Here is a 19,284-nt window from a genome sequence, read left to right as displayed (position 1 = left end):
TGTCTTTAATGAAATGCAACGTAACTTTCTCTGAGTCTCTAATTTCTCACAGCAAATTCAACTTACATATTTTTTGCATATATACATTTAAACAGTGAGATTGTGAGTGTAATTGAGGGGCCTGAACCTACATCGAAGACTTTAACAGTTGATCATGAAACCTTTTAGCATGTAAGGGATTTAATCTCCATGGATCCTTATTTTCATAGAAGAAACATCGTAGAGACAAGACGTAACTTTTACGCATATGATATTAGAATGGTCATATAAATTGAAGAACTTGGCAATAAATTGTTACCATGGCTTGGTTCGTTTATGTAACAACTATATAACTTTAGTTTGGTCTCACTCACTAGTGAGACAATCACCTTAGATGAATCTAACTCAATCATTTATGTAAAATGGGGCACAATTAAGTTACCTGAAAGCAACCAAAGATATGCAATGATACTAAGATGTGTGGACATACACAAGCATATACTCTAAACATTTTTCAGTAGAGCAGAAATCAGAAATTAAACTAAAATTTTCAAGAAGGCATCAGCAAGTTTTCCGACATTCTAAGGTATGATAGTCAAGTTTCTCCAAGTAGACCAAATCTATAGTTATTAAACAGATCAAAAACACAAGGAATTAAGTAATGTTGAATGCTATACTTTTCTGCATGTATGCCGCTCTTTGAAGCAAGACGCCATCCCCACGTACACGCTGCTATTCGTTTGGAATTGACCCCTCATCAGTTCCATATCGTCTTCACTTTGGTATCCATGACTAGCCTCCCCGTTTCCCCCACTATGTAGATCATCACCAGACCGAACATTCCTTTTAGCATTTGGCCTTCTTTCCATGTTATAATCTTGATCACCACTTCTAATTGGTGATCACCACACCTGCCCTTTTGGGTCACTACTGGTCCAAAAACAATATATACCAGACTCAACAGAAGATGGGGGAACGCTGCAGCGATCACTAATCCCACCCTTTTGTACTGGTGGTCCAAAATCAATACCCTGACGACCTAACATGTTCTGATCTCCCACACTGCTTACTGAAATCCCAACGTTTCGTTTATGACCACTACCACCTTGATTCATTTCATTTCCTACGTACTAATTCAGTAGTGATTGTAAATCTACCCTTACGAGTAACACGTACAGCACTACCTGATCCCCCCACAAACGATCCCAGCCCCGGATTCATCATATTTCTCATTGATTCAGTGACCATAAATCTGCCCTTGTGAGAAACTTGTATGTTCGCCAGTTGGTTGATTAACGCAGGCATTCTTTGGTTACCCAAATCCCGATTTTCTACTCTCGGGTTACCTAACATACTTCCACCACTGGCCACTAGTGCCTTCATCCACACCTTGTGGTGGCTCATCAGAACTTTTCTTTTCGTTGTTCTTGAGCCCCGGTTCCTCATTAATGGGACTACCATATTTTTTATGATCATCACCATCTTTATCTTTTGGAATCTTGTTCTTGTTTTCATCCATGGCTTTTGATTACTAACTCTTTTCAGTTTTTGAAGATTTAAAAAGAACTGTTAGTTTGAAACAATCTTGAAATTGAATATATATAGAAAGAAAATCAGATGAAATGTAAGAATCTGATTGGGTTCTTGAATAGTTGAATATATACATACACACACTGACACACATATATATATAGAAATTGGTAATCTTGAAATTAAGTGGTTGGTTATGATTTCTTTTTTTTGTGGTGTAACAGCTATAAAATAAGTTTGTTTAGAAAAAAGGGCGCCAAAACTATATTCTGAAACTGTTAGTTACATTCGACTTTTTATTTGACTTTTTCTAGTCAACCTTTATAAAATAAATGTTGATCTTTTTTAATCCAAAATTTATTTCCATCTGAAAATATATAATTTTTTATTAATTTGTTTACTTTTTCTAGTCAAACTTTTTGTTTGACTTTTTCTAATCCACCTTTAAAGGGTTTTGCTAAATGAAGCCTTAAATGTTATCGTTAAACTGTATTAATTAGTTATAGACTTACCATAAAATTCAGGGATGGTGTTTTAATATGGATACATACAATCTTTTTATGTACGTTAAGTGAAGCCATAAGGGCTTTGTTGTCATTTTTCTTTATTTAATTGACTACAAAATTTATGTAAAAACTATTATGTAAAAACTAGTTAACTTGGTTTGATAGTTAGGTTTTATTAAACTCTAAATCATTTAAGTCGATGCCAGTTAGTTACTACCTATAGAATATGAAAAACTTTAAATAATTTTAAAAAAAAAATAAAAAGTAAGTATAATTGCTGATAATTGACTTTTTTCTATAAAATTCTCAATTTTCGTAATGGTCCTTTGTGGAATGGAAGAGTAAGAAAAAACTTACTGAACCTACAAACATGAAGAACGTCGTTGAACGTCAGAATATCATGACCCGGGCAATCTACTAACTACTTTGCTGAAGCACTATATAGCTTAAATAAATATTCAAGTATGTGAAAAGCACCTAAGTTTTGAATGTTTTTGAACATAAACTTTTTTTCTTGAAGTTATGCTGGTTTAATTAATTATTGGTTAAGATGAAGTTATGATCGCATTTGAGACCAAGGGGGCCTAGTACCCTCGCATTTCAACACAGACCAAGGTTCGAAAAGATCCCTAGATTAACACTATGGTTTGCCAAAGAAAGTCTTGAAACGGCCACGTACGGAATACCAATTTTACCAATTAAACCTGTAATCTCCTGGTGCATGTGCCTCAATCACCTTTGTTTCCTACAGTTCATTTATATCAAACAATATTATGTTTGATAAAATTATCAAATACGATTCCATACGTACAGTTCATCCATCCGTAACAAAGACAACTGCATCCAGCACATCAAAACCAAGCATGAATGCATGCACAAATTCTGCACATTTTATTTGGAGATGGGGGCCGGTGTCCGTCTGGTCATCATCTCAACCGACTATCTTTATTGGTTGGGAGTTCATAACGTGTTTTATTCGTAGGTTATATATGTAATTGCTATGTTAATTAAGTCAAAATTTATTTAATTTTGTTTATAAATACGTAATATTTTACTGAACAAACGTCTATTACCTTTATTTTTTAGCACAAAACACACAATAAGTGTTATTTTTAAAACGAATAAATAAATACACATAAAATATTATTGGTTTTTTCCAGTTTAAATTTTCTTAAAAACATTAAATTATTACAGTAATATTATTTAATCTATTAAAACTATCCTGGTTTATTGAAATAATATTTTCTTTAAAAAGACACATATAACTAACTAGTTGTGTTATATATCACATTGTTTGTCATTTCGATTACAAAACAAAATCTGCGTTTTCAAAATAGATTATGTGTTTTCAAAACTGCGTTTTGAAAATGCATGTAAGTACATGCTTCTTCAAAACTTTGTTTTCATAGCCAATAAATTACTTTTTCATACAAACACTTTTTCAGATTATCTACATTTTACAAACGCAATAATTAGATAATCACTTTATAACATCATCCCAAACACCAATGACATTGACAACTACGATTATCAAACGCTATTCGTAAATGTTTGTACACTAAAAGGTGGATGTAATCTTTTCAAACTGATGATGGACTTAAGGATTTATTGGCGATTTTTGAAAAATATAAAGCATAACTTTATCAAAGTGGATAAGAACCAAAAGGTCCAAAACATCTCATTCAGCATAGCTTTATCATCTGGACATTTGATAGCATCGATAGCTAGGGGCCTAGGGCCACCATTTCGAGTAATTTCAATATAAAGTTATAATGCTCTTCGGTTCTCAACAAGTAAATAAAGGCTAAAAGACAAAATTATGGGTAAGAGCATTATAACTTTATATTGAAATTACTCGAAATGGTGGTTAGTCACTTAGGTAGCAAAGTGAGAACATCTGTACTACTATATAAAAATTGTACCACAATGTTGAGAAGTTTATAATTTTGGAACATGCGAAATTACCATTTTACACTTAATTAATTAACTTACACAATCATTCCATAATCTTTTAAAAGATATATTTACTATCCCTAATTTCAAATATCTTTGTATCAATTTCCTACACCACTTAATGTTGACGCCATCGCCATCCGTCGACGCCAACACATCGCAAATAATGTCATCGTCGCCGCATTGTGCTAATACCATGCTCGTAATTTGTTAAAAACAATTGGTTGTTAGTGTTGAACTTTAAATTGATGATTTTTTTTTCTAGATTAAAATAAATTTCATCATGTGGTTATAAGGAGAATTGCATGTCTTACGAGCCGCATATAAAGCCTTAACTGCCTAAGTGACTAACCACCAATTTTTAAAACACAAATTTCATCTCTATCTTAAAGCTTTCTTCATCCATGTGATTTTACTTACGTTGAAAAACTCATCCTTTTCGTTAAATACCTCCACTTGTAGTTCATGTGAAAGAATTTACGTTTTTTTCATTGAACATATATATTAAAAAAACAAAACAAAACCACCATACCTATTTAATATAGTATAAAATATTTAAAAAAAATAGACATATTTGGATCGTAATATTTAACTAACTCAGTAAAATTAATTATCCAGTTAACAGATATAAATTTTCTTCATAGAATTGTTTTAATAAAAATTTATAATGATGCGCTACTCGAATTTTATAGTTGGCATACAAATCAAAATTGGCCAAATATATCTTGTGTGTATCAAATATTAAAGTCCAATAGATATCATAATGTATTAGCCTTGAGAATTAACTCAATGGTTGAAAGGATATCTCTCCATTCATAAGATTTGTTCAAACCTTAGTGGACAAAGAACTCTTTCTATAAGGGTTTCGCTTCGGTATATTCAGGTTCAAATCTGATGAGGCATGGTTCACTTCAATTAATCGTTGTGTTTTTGAGCGAATTAGTATTGAGTTTTCTATCATCTGGTATTTAAAATAAACATTTTTACCAAGTGAGTTCTCTAGCAAGGACATGGTTAAGACAACGTATATTATACCTTCCGTTGTTGAATCGTAACACAACCTTTAAAAAAAGTATCTAAACGACTTATAGAATCATGAAACTAAAAAGCCAGGCAAGTGAAAGTTGACTATAACCTAAAGTCGAGCAATCGTAGTGATCGAGCCAGGTTTGAATAATTCAAAACATCATTTTTTTTTTATTTTAAGATTTTGTATTAGGTCAAGGTTTTCAATCTTAACTCAATCTACAAAAAAGTTTATAAGTTTACATTTTCAATCTCAACTCACAACTAGGGCTGCTATCGAGTCGAGCTATTATCGAGTTCGATCTTTACATAACTCGGCTTGAATACTTATCGAGTTTTTGGAGCTTTTAATATATTTTGTATATATATTTTCGATAGCATATATTGTATGTATATATTTTTTTCGAGCTTTCAATAGCATAAATTGTATTGTATATTTATTTTTGAGAATTTCGAGCCAAGTTTTAAGCCGAGCTCGAGCCATGTTTATAGACACAAGCCAAGCTCGAGTCTTTTTTTCGAGCTTATCGAGCCGAGCTCGAGCTATATTGTAGGTACAACAAGTCGAGCTTAGAAACTGAAAATTCGTCGAGCTATCGAGCCGAGCGAATATTGTTCGAGATTCATGCTGAGCTCGCACTAAGCTCGGCTCGGCTCGATAACCACCCGATTCACAACCTATTCATCCAAACAACTCATGTAACTTTGATTAATATATGGATTGATAGGATGACAGTAAAATATGAAATGGCTTATTGTCTTATCTTATTTTACTTATTTACTTTGCCTTAACAAAATGTTTTATAATAATAAAATGTGAAAAGTTATACTTTTATGTGAAAAGAAAATTTCTAATGGCAAAATTGTTATTCCTATCATAACCGACCAAAAAAAAAAAAAAAAAAGAGAGAGAAAAATGAAACATGGCCATGAAATTTTGTAGCAGCTCCGAGAAAGAAAAAGAAAAATAAAAGATTTTTATTATTCATATCTGTAATTAACTAACTATAAATAAATCAGTGTGGAGTAGATGAGATGATTGATGGATCAATGGGGTTGGCATGTAAATGTAGTATTGAAAGAAGAATCCCCTCCTCTGTGATTTATAATAATAATTATTCTTCAAATTATAATAATAATTTTAAAGAAATTTGTTTCGATAATAGAAAGAAATTAGCAGTTAATACCAATAAGAAGAACCTGCGTTTTGTAACTACTATTCCTATTTTTAAGCGCAGATGGCGTTCTCTTTCTCTTTCTGGCAGCAGAAATTGCATTTTAAGGTCAGTTTTTTTTTTTCCTTTAATAATTCTTACTATATCTGTGCGAATTTAATTTTTGTGTGTATGTATTATTAGTTTCCATTTTGGAATTAGCTTTCTTTCTACTATTGTCATCGGCTAATTATATTACGAGTAGTAAAAAAGTTTTTTTTCTTCTTCTTTGAAAAGCAAATTATTTGATAATTAGTAGGGTTTATTATTGAGCCCACAGGCCGGTTTAGGATAAATAATAATCACTTGTTGAAAGAAATTAATCAACTTTCTTACTATAAACTTGCAAATCTGCTTCATTTGAAAGAAAGCCTAAATATGGAGGAAGAAAGTCAAATGTTTAGGAGTTGCAATAGTTTGTTGCAGAGGGTGATGGAGCATAAATATGGTTGGGTGTTTAACGAACCCTTGAACCCGAAAGGTCTTGGGATTTTGGATTATTTTGATATAATTAAACGCTCTATGGATCTGGGGACGGTGAAGAGTCGGCTTGCCCAAGACTTCTACAAGTATCCGAATGACTTTGCAGATGATGTTAGACTCACTTTTTATAATGCGATGACTTATAATCCAAAGGGAAATACTGTTCATGTTATGGCAGAGACTCTTTTGACTATTTTTGAAGAGAGGTGGGCAGTGATTGAATCTGTACTGGAGCTCAACTGATCGATTGGACTTCTAGAAATTTTTAACCAGTTGGGATCCCACGCTTATGATTAGATCTCGTTTTTTATTGATTAGTAAATGAATACATTTCTAATAGGTCACAAGGAGAGCTTGATTTTGTTTGGTTTTCATCGTCTGTTAATGTTCCTGACTTACTGTTTATATCTCTTTTTTCATTGCTAATGAAGTCGATTTTTTTTTTTTTTTATTTTTCTTGAAAACCAAATTACAATTTCATCGATACTCGTGGACATGCTCACCATTTACAAAACCTTCCAATCTATACTATATACTATTACCTAAACTCTATACAAACATCAAATATTCCTACTGAATACAAGAGGTAGTGCTTGCAACAAACCAACAACTAATACTTGCAAGACTCGGACAATATAGCCATCCACCTGCATAGCTACTATCTGCACATTACTGCATAGCAATAGAGATAATGAACTCAAGTTGATTAGTAGATCACAAACTAAAAAAGTTCACTAATTTGTTTGGGAATTTTTTTGAAAACTTAATAATCAGGTAAGCCTAGAATATTTACTAGCTAGGCCAAACACCTTAGTAAGTATTCACTCAACAGATTCAAATATGAGGTCGTATTCACATATTATTTTGTATATTGTAATGAGTTACCGTATTAACATGTGTAATTTGAAAAGATTAGTACTGGCTAAGTTTTGAAATTTGTATTTTAGTTCAATTTTATGCCTTCTTTAAGAAAGCTCTAGTCGCAGTTTCAATCCCAGACGGAGCCAAGGAGAAACCTAATTTATGCTTAATTTAGCCTGGCCACTATCCAAGCAGCTTGCAGAGTTAGAGGCAAAGCTTCTCTTTGCAAGCCTGGTTGCTTCTTGGTGTGCTATATAGTTCCTTCAATTTTGACCAGCAGACTATATTGGTTTCATTTGTGTCAACTGAAATCCAACGATGATTTGTTTAACCTGTAATTAGAATAACCCATTTTGACTCATGAAGCAACCCGTCCCATCCACGTTGTCACCTCTAGGTTCATTCTTTGTGAATAATGATATGTGCGTTTACTTGAAAAATTTGCACACATCTTTGGTTTTGAACTACATTACGCACTTATTTGCTATAAGCAAACGAAAAATGTAATGTCTCACCAATGCATGTTTAGTTATTGCTTTTCTGTTTACATCAACTGTAATGGGGCGTACTGGCGAAGTATGTATAAGATAATCTTGAACTTTCACTTTTGTCACACCTGAGCAACTGAACTTTGAAACACCCGAGCATTGTCCCATTTTTTTGTTTTGTCATTATGTAAACAGATGATCAATTAGTTACTTATGTGGCTTTAACAGTTTCGTTGAAAGTTGGATTTTTTCACACTGTGTTCATTCAGATATGGCTTTTTGTCCCATTTTCGTTACTAAAAGATAACTTGTCTCCCATTTTGGTCACTATGTAACTGGTTCACCCGGTAGCAAGTCAACATCATGACCAAGATGGAACACAAAGCTATCTTCTAATGACGCATCTATGTTTCCCAGTTCAGTGAATTAGGTGGGGTAAATGTGAAAATTTGTTGGTATTTATGTGATTAGCCCATTGTTATTTAGTTTGTTCATACCATTAGTATGCTTTATTGTTGCTACTAAAGATAGCACTTGTCCTGAAATCTGATAGATACAAATTGCAGCATGGATGTTCGGGAGAAATCAAGATCCACGTTATTCGAGTCATCTAAACACAAGAGGGTTCCTATCTATGTTATGATGCCGATTGACTCTTTCGGAATTGATACGTCTGGCACTCCAAGAATCAGAAAGTAATTACTTTTCCTTGTAATGTCAATGCCAATCTGGAATTGAAGAAAGTAGCATGCATTACACATGGATAAATTCAGATTTATTAATATAACTGTCATTATCTCTGTAATTTTTAATCGCTCTTGTTGTTTCAGAATCAAGGCCTTAACCATATCACTAAAAGCACTCAAGTTGGCAGGTGTCCATGGAATTGCAGTTGAGGTTTGGTGGGGAATTGTAGAACGAATTTTTCCCAATGCATATAATTGGTCTCTTTACGAAGAACTTTTTAAATTGGTATCTGAAATGGGGTTAAAGTTACAAGTTGCGTTGTCCTTCCACTCAAATGTTCATTTATCTTCACGAGTACAAGGTGTTAGCCTTCCCCAATGGATCATAGAGGTTTTCTTCTTTCCTTTGAAATTTCTATTACCTTGAGCTATATTAAAAAACTATAAAAGGATAGGACTTTTATTAACTTGCGTGTCTTCTTTTGTTTTTCAGATTGGGCGTAATAATAAGGACATTTACTATCGAGACCAGAATGGTTTTCCTAACGCTGATTATCTTACGCTAGGGGTAGACAATATTCCTTTGTTTTCTGGACGTACTGCTCTGCAGTGTTATGAAGATTTTATCCATAGTTTTGCAAACAAATTTGACTCCTTAATGGGAACTATAATTGAAGAGGTTTGTGTTGGTCTTGGACCTTCTGGAGAACTTAGGTACTATTTCTACTTTGTCTATATGCAGTGTAAATGTGCTTTCCAGAGGTCGCAAGATACTTGGTTTATGGGTTGGGTTAAATTTGGCTTGACCAAAATCACTTTATGCTTACATTTTTGTTAATAATAATATGATTTTTTAGTGTCAACATTTACATATGGTGTGAAAATCTATATCATATTAATAATAATGTGATATAATACATTGCATAACTAGGTATAGGGGTCTATGCGTTAAAAATGCTCTTTGGTGACTTTCGACGTGTTTCCTTTTTAATCTTTTCTTATTATACTTGTTTGGCTAGTTAGAGATTAAATGAAATCGAAGTCCGCATTAGTATATGTAAATAAAACAATAGTGCTAATTTTGGTGTTTAGTAAGCAAATCTTGCTGATCCCCAAATGCAGATATCCCGCTCATCCCTTTCAAGATGGTAGATGGCAATTTCCTGGGGTTGGTGCATTTCAGTGCTATGACAAATACATGTATGACATCTTAAACTATTATCAGCCAATTAATTTTATCTTCCACTATGATATTTACTCACATCTAATCTGATCTTTTTTTTATAAAAAAATCGTTAGGATGGAGGACTTGCGAACAGTTGCTTGGCAAGAAGGGAAACCTGATTGGGCAAATAAAGGACCTCCAATTGCTGGTGACTATAATAGTTTTCCAGCTGATGTTCCTTTCTTTGAAGAAGGAGAGGGAAGCTTTCTATCCGAATACGGGCATTTTTTTCTGGTAAGCTATTTTTCTGCTCACATATGGACCTCGGCAAGCAAAGGTTTCTTTTCACCGTGTGTCTTTGAATTTGGTTATGTTATAACTGATAGAATTTGCGAAGTAGATTGATATGATGGATGCCTGAAAGTCTGGTGTCATTGATATGATAGCAACGCGAGTTTTACTTTTTGATGCCAGATGGTAAAAAAGATTATCAATTTGTCAGGTTGAAACGCTGACACGTGTATCTGCCTATCATGTTGTCATGATAAAGCTGAATGATGACTCTGTTGATATTATCATATGTGGAGTCTATATATTAAAAATATATTGGAATTCCTGGTAGCTGATTAATAATGTAACTTCTCATTCTCCGGCCAAGTGAAATTCTCTGAATTTCACACAGTAGTGCAAGCAAAGTATCTACTAATTTTAGATAGCATGACTACCATCGGTTTATTATGCCGATCGCAGATCCAAAAGGAAGAGGATCTTTTATTCAACTTCATGGAAGATTTACTAGTTTTTACTTGCATTTGCTTTGCAGGAATGGTACAGTGATAGATTGCTCCGTCATGCAGATGCGGTTCTTGGAGTGGCATCTAATTTGTTGCGAAAGTATCAAGAAAATGAGCAATGTTCAGTACGTGTAGTGGCAAAAATCGGTTTACTATATTGGTGGTATCAGACAGTGTCTCATCCTGCTGAGCTTACTGCTGGTTACTACAATACTGCTTTTAGGGATGGTTATGATCAATTGACCTCGATGTTGTCCCGTCATGGAGCAGCTCTCCAGATTTCGTAATATTCTATCCATATGAATCTTTATTTTTTCTGCATATAGATGACAAAAAGTAGCAGCTATTTCCTATTTCTCTGTGTTAAGATAAAGAACATTAGTCACTTGGTCCTACTACTACAAAATTTTAAACACCCCCTTAACAAACTTGGTTTGTCAATGTGCGACTTTTTGTGTTGCTATTCATCCTATAAAACAGGTTTTAGACCGAATAGCTGTGGTAAATGTTGCCATTTTAACCTATTACCTTACAGATGAGTTGATTTGGGTTGTGTTATATCTTATACGGGTGGAATGACAGAATTTAGCTTATAGGCTAACGTATCAAAAGGATCGAATGGGTCTAACGTCTGTTTTTAATGCATACAATCTTCTAAAATGTGTTTATCTTGCTTTTGTTGATTATTGTTATTGTAATAATATTGTTACAGATATAACTAACACAATAATCAAGTTATGGTCATAATATTAAGTTAGTTGGCAAAATTTTTGCAAGTCAACCCTACCTGGCCCGTTTTAAACCCGTATTAGAAGATGACTGTTTCAACCCTACACTGTTTTGAGTTACCCAGCCCTCCCAGACTCCTAGCCGACCCTTATTGATATCTCTTGCAACGGTATGTGTTTAGTAGTTATATAACTACTCTTACAATTCTGGTTTTTATTCTTGTAGCTGCTTTGAGATGTTGGACAAAGAAACTCCCCAAAATTTTTTGTGCAGTCCAGAGGGTTTGCTTCAGCAGGCACTGTCCTTCCGTTGAACCATTACCGATTTACTGGTTTCTTTTGGTACTAAAATTGGTTTACTGAAGTTGTATTAATATATAGCTAACTATGATTTACTACCTTCCAGATAAGGACCTCCTCAAATAAAAGGGTTGTAGAGTTAACCGGAAGAAATACGCATGAACGCTTTGACGAGGTATGCAGTTTCTTTTTACAATGGACTTTTACTTTAATGGTGAATCTCATATATCCCCCTAAAGGTTAAGAAGGGGAAATATGATAATCTCCCTTACTTCAAAGCAGAAGGTATTAGACCTCTTGAATCCATGTCACTCAAGGCATGTTCCACGTTGTATGCAAATGAAGTTTTAACAGTATTAAAACAGAAACCAAATAAGAACTGTAAGAAGTTGATTCATACGTTTTGCAGCAAAGTTGTACAGCTTTCTATTTTGATTTGACATTTTGTAGTTTTTTCTGTGCACTTGCGTCCTTTTAAACTTTTTGTTTTCTGCCAACTATTGAACACCAAAGTTTATGATAAGTGATAAACTTCTATATGCAGGCTGGTCTAAAGCAGATACATTCAAATTGTTATGATTCTCAGGCAGAAGCTGTGAGATCATTTACATATTTCAGAATGAACGATAAGATATTTAGGGTTGAAAATTGGAATAACTTTGTACCATTTGTGAGAAGGATGAGCACTGATTTGTAGAACAACATATGATCTTCGAACTATACAATATAATACTGTTCATGCTTCTCTTCTCTGCTATAATTTTATCAAACAGAGAAGATTTTGCACCGCCCGTAGGGTCTAGCAAGAAACTGCATGTATATATGTAGCATGTCTTTGTATCTAAGTGAGTTGCCTCCGTATTTTTGTTTGTTTATATAATGTAGTACAAAATATGAACTGGAAAGTTGGCCGTTCAGCAGGGGTTTATTTTATTTTATTTTTCTCCTTTTTGAATATTAACTTTCATTGGTACCGACCAAATTAGGCGGCAAGCACAATCACAATACTTAGCTACAAACATTTGAAAAACAATACACCAATCTAGATATCAAAGATTTAAAGGACATCCAACTTCTCCAATCTATGGACCATACGATTGACCTGCTTCAAATCCACAAATACAATGAGGATTTGATTTCGCCTATGAAGTTGCTGCTTACAAACATTCATTATCGAAAATGATTCGGTTCTTAGCTTTTCATAAACACCAACAAGTAGTTGTGATAATACCATTAATGATTTTTTTTTTCCTGGTAGTTCTTGATGAATGCATAAAAGGTCGTTGACCGAGAATGCAAAATTTGGTTGAATTTTGCCTCGCGTACTGATCTCATTCCAAATTAAATTTGCAATCATACATGAAATTAAAATATGGTCTAGGGACTCTATTACCTCAACACAAAAACCGCAACTCATTAGCAGACCAGAAGTAAGCAGAATGTGGAATTTTCAACCAGTCAAGCCTGGTATGACTTGAGAGAAGTGGGATGGAAGAAGGTGGTTTGGTTTAATCAATGTATTCCAAAGCATGCTTTTATGTTATGGTTGGCAGTACAAGAAAAGCTGCTAACTCAAGACAAATTGGCTATTTGGAATAATAATGCAGAACTGAAATGTGTTTTCACTGCAGAAAACCATGATCATCTATTTTTCCAGTGTGATTTTGTAAAAGAAATTTGGAAGAAATTTAGTCAGCAAATGCATCAAATACATGAGGTGGAGAGGCTGCAAGATGTTGTCAGAATACTTTCTAGAGAAAGAGGAACAAGTAATATTGAAGCAGTTGTAAATAAACTCATTGTGGCTGCTGTAGTGTGCTACATTTGGCAAGAAAGGAATGATAGAACTTTTCAAAATCAACAAAGGAATAAGGATGAAATCTATCAAATTATAAGAGATAATGTGAGACATAAGATGATGACTATTAGCGTAAGAAATACAAGGAATGTTGAAAGGATTGGTGACATGTGGGAATTGAGTTGGAATGGAAACAACCTTAAAGCCAAATAAGGTTGCAGATTTGAAGCTTTTGTGGCTGCATTTGCGTATGGGAATAGTGAGTCATATAAGATGAGACTACTTGATCCCATACTGATGCTGCCATGAAGTTGCTATTGCTGTTGCTGTTGCTGTTGCTGCTTGTATATGATGATTGCCATAAAGATGATTGTTGCTATTTGTATATGAAGTTTGGAGTTTTGAGCAGAAGAAGTTGTGGTTGTTTGTATTTCATGCAGAATATTCATTGTGGAATTTAGTATAGATATTTAGATATAGGATTGAGGATAGGTTTGTTTGAAATTGTTAGCTTGGCATGACCATTGTACTTATTGATGTAATTTTGTATATTTGGATAGTAATACAATTCACATTTTCACCAAGAAAAAAGAAAAAAAAACTGCAACTCATATTTGCAATGTATATGTTTCTTTTAGCTAGCTTGTCACGAGTAGGAAGATGATTTAGCAAGGCCCTCCAAGCAAACATATTAACTTTCTTTGGGATCCAATTATTCCATTTGTGAGTCAGTAGAGATTCTTTACTTATTTTATTATATAGTTAAAAGAGGATATTGTTGTTTTTATGTGACAACTTTATTTAACTGACAATTAAGATTTTTGCTTATTTTTCCATTTGTATCTACAAGTCCCCATTTTAAATTGCCATGTATATGTACACCTCATTTAATTTAAGATTAGTTGATATTCTTATTTGGAAAACTGTTGTTAATACCAATATACTAATACTAATACTAATTAATAATTCAATAACCGTATAAATTTTAGGCTTTTACAAAAAGTTACATCTTTTGTAAGAATCTCCTTATTTGGATATTGATGATGTATGCCCTCCGTCAACGCTTACGGACATCATTAAGGTTGTGGAACCACACCTTAATCCGTAGGCAAGTGTACCACACACTAGTGACGTCCATGCTCGTACATCGCAGAATTGTATTAGGGCCTCTGAACCAAAGAGACAAAGTATGTTACACAACATGACATGCCAAGCAACGGTCTACTGCTACAAGGACGTTGTAATACCCCAATATTTTAAGGTAAATAAAAATTAACCCTTTTCGTAGTTTTGACACTAAATTAATTTCCTAGTATTTTGTTTTGAGTTAAGGGGTTAATTTAGTTAGAACCTTAGTGGCTAGCGAGTATTTTACCCACAAAATATGTTATGGGACGTGGCTAGCAGAGAGAAAAGCCAGCAACCAAGTTTGATGACTCATGTTTTCCCACTAAACTTCCACTCATCCTTTTCACTATTTTCTTCCTCTAATTCCTTTCAAATCCATGTAATTGAAGCTTCAAAACTAAGAGTAAAGAATTGTAATCCTGAAGCAATAACAATAATCATCTCCAATTGAATTAGAAATTGAAGTTTGGGGCTTTCTTGGAGGTGGTGGTGGCCGAAATATTAAGGAAGAAAAAGGGGAAGAATTTCAATTTGAAAACCCTATTTCTTTGTCTCTCATTCTTGAGGTATAGATTTCATAACCTTAGTTTTATTTGTTATTGAAATGTAGGGTTCTTAACTTTAGAATTTGGGGGTTTTTGTTAATTGAGAATTTCAAGAAGAACCATAATATTTTGAATTGAGAATGTGTTAGTTTGATTTAAAGAGCTATTGATAATGGAAAATCCCCCATAATAAGAAATTCATAGTTGGTGGTGTTTGGCTAGAAATCATGAAATTAAAGTTCTATCATGAAGATTTAGAGTTTGTTGGAAAAGTGTTTAGTAGCCAAACACCATAATCTTAGAGTTGTTGGATGCAATTAGATGTTTGAAAGCGGTTGAGTCATGGAACTCATAGATGATATGTGATTATTCTTGTATAGGTGTTGAAGAATAAATTGTTGAACTTGTAGCCTTATTGTGTTAAGTAGCCAAGTTTGAGGTGAGTGTATATGCATATAATCATGTTCTTGTTACTAGAGGTCATAGGTGGGTAAATTCCTATGACCTATTTGATAGTTGTTTGTTAGAACTAGTAGGTGGGTAAATTCCTACTAGTCAATTTGTTTGTAAGAGCTAGTAGGTGGGTAAATTCCTACTAGCCAAATTATCCATGGCCATGTTGAAAATGAATGTATGTTGTTTGAAATGTTTAAAAAGGCTAGCTTGCTAGGCTTATATGGTGCTTGATGCACAAAGTTGAAATGACATGATTATGATTATATGTGTATGCATTCACTAAGCGTTGTTTATGTTTTAGTTGTTTAACTCTTTTATAGGAGTTGGTAGTAGCAAAGGTAAAGAAGCAATCGAGTGAAGTTAGAATTAGAAGCTCTTGCCATTTGGAAGGTTGGCATTTTGGATATTTTGGGTAGATGATCCCTTTGGTACCCATTGGCTCATGATACATGTTATTTGGTCAAATTATTTTGGATGAACTTTTGAAAAGTTGTAGTTGCGTTAGAAACATTAGTAATGGTAGAATTTGTAACTAACTTGACAATTACCCAAGTAGGGTTATCGACCCGCTTGTGGAATTTTGTAGTCATAAGTCTTGTAAAAAGGAATGATTTCATGTATGGGTGATTTATATGCTTTAAAGGTCATGTTTTGGTATTTGGAGATGTTGAAGTTGAAATGGTGTTTTGGTTTTAACAAAAAGAGTCAAGTGCAGGGAAAACCTGATTTTGTACAAAAGTCTGCTGCAGGTAGCTCCACTGCGCCGCAGTGGGAGCCTGTCTTAGCTCACTGCGCCGCAGTGGGCCTTTGGGTAATCGTTGCCGAGGAAAACCACTGCGCCGCAGTGGGTGTGTGGAGCCCCACTCACTGTGCTGCAGTGGGCATAAAAAAAATTATACGATTTTGTTTAAAAAAGTTTGGGTTCTTACATTTTTGGTATCAGAGCCAAGGTTCAAGGGATTTAGGTTTTGATCTTTTAGTTATGATGCCTAGACTTGAACCATAGGAAAATTTGACTTTGACTTTGACCTTAGGTTTGGATGTTTTATGTTTGAGAGCTGAAGTGTTTTGTAAGATTGGTTTAAAATGAAATAGTTTATGATAGTAATAGAGCCGGCCTATTATCGATTCTATTATCGATCATAAGCTATTACGTTTTAAATTAAGCTTACTAAATACAGAAATGATCAGACATGAAGGTTTGGGGATATTAGAGACTATGTAGTGAATGTTGTGTTGTTGATAAGCTTATCGAATTATGTAGTATGGCTTCATCTCAAGATGAAGACGGATCGAGCCACGGCAAAAACAAAAGCGTGTCGATTGAGGAACTTAGTCATGATTTCATTAGTGAGCAAATTGGGAAGGCTTTGGAGAATTTCTCTCCATTTATCGTTAAAAAGTTAAACGAGACCCTTGAGGGCGCAATGAGTGATACTATCGCCATCAAGATAAGGGAAGAAGTTGCCTCCGCGGTACAAGAAGAGTTTGATAAGCGATTTCCAAAGGAAAAGGTACCGGAAAATCAGGACGCTTAGGAACAGCAGAAGCCTAAGAGTGAGAAACCTTATGATCTTAAGAGCTTCGCCATTGCCAACCCAACCAAATACAATGGGGATCCTGACCCGATTGTGAGCACAAGGTGGGTAAATGAAGTTGAGGGAGCCTTCCGCATCACAAAGACTCCACCAGAAGACAAGACCTTGTATGGGTCAAGCTTGTTATGTGATAGGGCTAAGTTGTGGTGGGATGGTGAAATTGTCAAGAAGGGTGAGGAGGCAACGGTGGTATGGAATGGGCTGATTTTAAAGTAGCCTTCTTTAAAGAATTTCGATCAGAAGCCGATGTGACTAGGCTTAGGAGCGAGTTTATGAATGACTCGCAAGGCACTTTGAATGTTAATGAGTTTCGGGTACAATTTCTGGACAAAGCTCAATTTTGCCCGAAATATTTGAAGGATGATCGGTTGTTAAAGGAGCATTTTTATCGCAAACTTTGTAAGAACATTCGAGAGAAGATTACACTACTTCAAATTGAATCATTTACACAATTGGTTGATGTGGCTAGGTGGCATGAGGTTGAGCAAGGCATGCCGGATGATAAGACCTCCAAGAGAAGGGCGGAACAAAGTAACTCTCCAAACAAGAAGTTCCGGTCTAGTGGTAGTTCCGGGGGTGGTTCAAATAGGAAGAACATTCCTACTTGCAATAATTGTGGGAAACATCATTCCGGAGTTTGTTTATTACCATCTAAAAAGAGATGTTTCAATTGTGGCCAACTGGGTCACATTAGTCGAGATTGTAAGTTCTCCCCTAGCAAACCGACCATGTGTTTCAAGTGCTTCAATGAAGGACATATGAAGAGTGCTTGCCCATTGTTGACGAAGGAAGAGAGGCAAGCCGAAGCAAGGAAAGCGAATGAAAGAAAGTTGGCTAAACAAGTAGGGAATCCGAGGGGAAGATCGTTCCAAATTTCGGTAGCTCAAGCTAAAGAGTCCACCGATGTCGTGTCAGGTACCTTTCTAGTTCATGACACACCCGCTAAGATTTTATTTGATTCCGGAGCAAATCGTTCTTTTGTTGCTACTCGATTCACTAAATGCTCCGTTACAATTGTCTTTGCTTGAATCTCCTTTGTTGGTTGAAGTAGCGGGTGATCAAACTTATGTGATTAAAAGTGTATATTTAGGGTGTAGTCTAACCATAAACTTCGAAAATTTCAAAGCTAATCTTATTCCGATGGGTTTGGGAGAATTCGACGTAATCTTGGGTAGGGATTGGCTTGGCCAACATAAGGCAAACATTTGTTGTACCGATAAGAGTGTTCATCTTAAAGCCCCTAACGGTAGGGATATGGTTATTTACGGTGAAAGAAATCAAGACTCATTGCCTTTATGCACCTTTGCTCGAGCCCGCCGACTTATCTCTCGAGGGTGCAAAGCTTTTCTTGCTCATGTTGTTGATTCCAATAAGAAATCTATGTTGATATCGGAAATTCCTATTGTGAATGAGTTCGTAGATGTTTTTCCCGATGATCTACCGGGTCTTCCTCCCGATAGACAAATTGATTTTAAAATCGACCTCATTCCGTGTGCTACGCCTATTGGCAAGGCCCCTTATCGTCTCGCTCCAACTGAAATGCGGGAAATGATGGATCAACTCCAAGAACTACTTGATAAGGGTTTTATTCGCCCAAGTAGTTCACCATGGGGTGCTCCCGTCTTGTTTGTTAAGAAGAAGGATGGTAGTTTACGGATGTGCATTGATTATCGTGAACTCAATAAAGTTACTATCAAAAACAAGTATCATTTGCCTCGTATTGATGATCTTTTCGATCAACTTCAAGGAGTTTCATATTTCTCAAAGATTGATCTCCGATCGGGATATCATCAGCTTAAAATCTGTGAAGAAGATACCCCAAAAACCGCATTTAGGACTCGATATGGTCATTATGAATTCATGGTCATGCCTTTTGGGTTGACTAATGCTCCGGCGGCCTTCATGGATCTTATGAATCGTGTATGTCGTCCTTTTCTTGATAAAATCCGTTATCGTTTTATTGACGACATTTTGATCTATTCGAAGTGTCCATCCGATCATGAGAAACATCTCCGCGAAGTCCTGGAGACCCTTCGCCGTGAGAAG

General features: G+C 34.9%; 2 protein-coding genes across 4 annotated transcripts; both read left to right on the top strand.

Moving 5' to 3' along the window:
- The first annotated feature begins 5,884 nt into the window (after positions 1-5,884).
- On the top strand, positions 5,885-12,630 carry LOC122580021 (inactive beta-amylase 4, chloroplastic). 3 transcript variants are annotated; one of them, XR_006320726.1, is made up of 10 exons: positions 5,885-6,277; positions 8,607-8,735; positions 8,871-9,117; positions 9,220-9,440; positions 9,849-9,926; positions 10,026-10,185; positions 10,715-10,968; positions 11,640-11,745; positions 11,820-11,888; positions 12,258-12,281. XR_006320726.1 is itself a non-coding variant. In XM_043752292.1 (10 exons), exons 1-10 carry the CDS (start codon positions 6,030-6,032, stop codon positions 12,408-12,410), a joined length of 1,629 nt encoding a protein of 542 aa, XP_043608227.1. In that variant the 5' UTR covers positions 5,893-6,029; the 3' UTR covers positions 12,411-12,630. The 3 variants fall into 3 exon arrangements, 1 of the variants encoding a protein (XP_043608227.1); XR_006320727.1 differs by having other exon boundaries at positions 11,640-11,755; positions 12,258-12,278; XM_043752292.1 differs by having other exon boundaries at positions 5,893-6,277; positions 11,640-11,709; positions 12,258-12,630.
- Positions 12,631-17,429: 4,799 nt separating this feature from the next.
- LOC122580452 lies at positions 17,430-18,266 on the top strand. The gene has a single exon (XM_043752722.1). The coding sequence runs from the start codon at positions 17,430-17,432 to the stop codon at positions 18,264-18,266; it is 837 nt and encodes a 278-aa protein (XP_043608657.1).
- Positions 18,267-19,284: the final 1,018 nt, after the last annotated feature.

This window comes from Erigeron canadensis, chromosome 8, assembly GCF_010389155.1.
Source record: "Erigeron canadensis isolate Cc75 chromosome 8, C_canadensis_v1, whole genome shotgun sequence".
Classification (NCBI taxonomy): Eukaryota; Viridiplantae; Streptophyta; class Magnoliopsida; order Asterales; family Asteraceae; genus Erigeron; species Erigeron canadensis.
This window is presented reverse-complemented; position numbering and strand designations above follow the sequence as displayed.

Bases quoted from the DNA above. Each gene is read 5' to 3' on its own strand.
- LOC122580021 (XM_043752292.1), top strand. From the start codon at position 6,030: ATGATTGATGGATCAATGGGGTTGGCATGTAAATGTAGTATTGAAAGA. The intron at 6,278-8,606 runs GTCAGTTTTTTT...TACAAATTGCAG, and splicing joins AGCAGAAATTGCATTTTAAG to CATGGATGTTCGGGAGAAAT. The intron at 9,118-9,219 runs GTTTTCTTCTTT...TTTGTTTTTCAG, and splicing joins TTCCCCAATGGATCATAGAG to ATTGGGCGTAATAATAAGGA.
- LOC122580452 (XM_043752722.1), top strand. From the start codon at position 17,430: ATGGAATGGGCTGATTTTAAAGTAGCCTTCTTTAAAGAATTTCGATCA.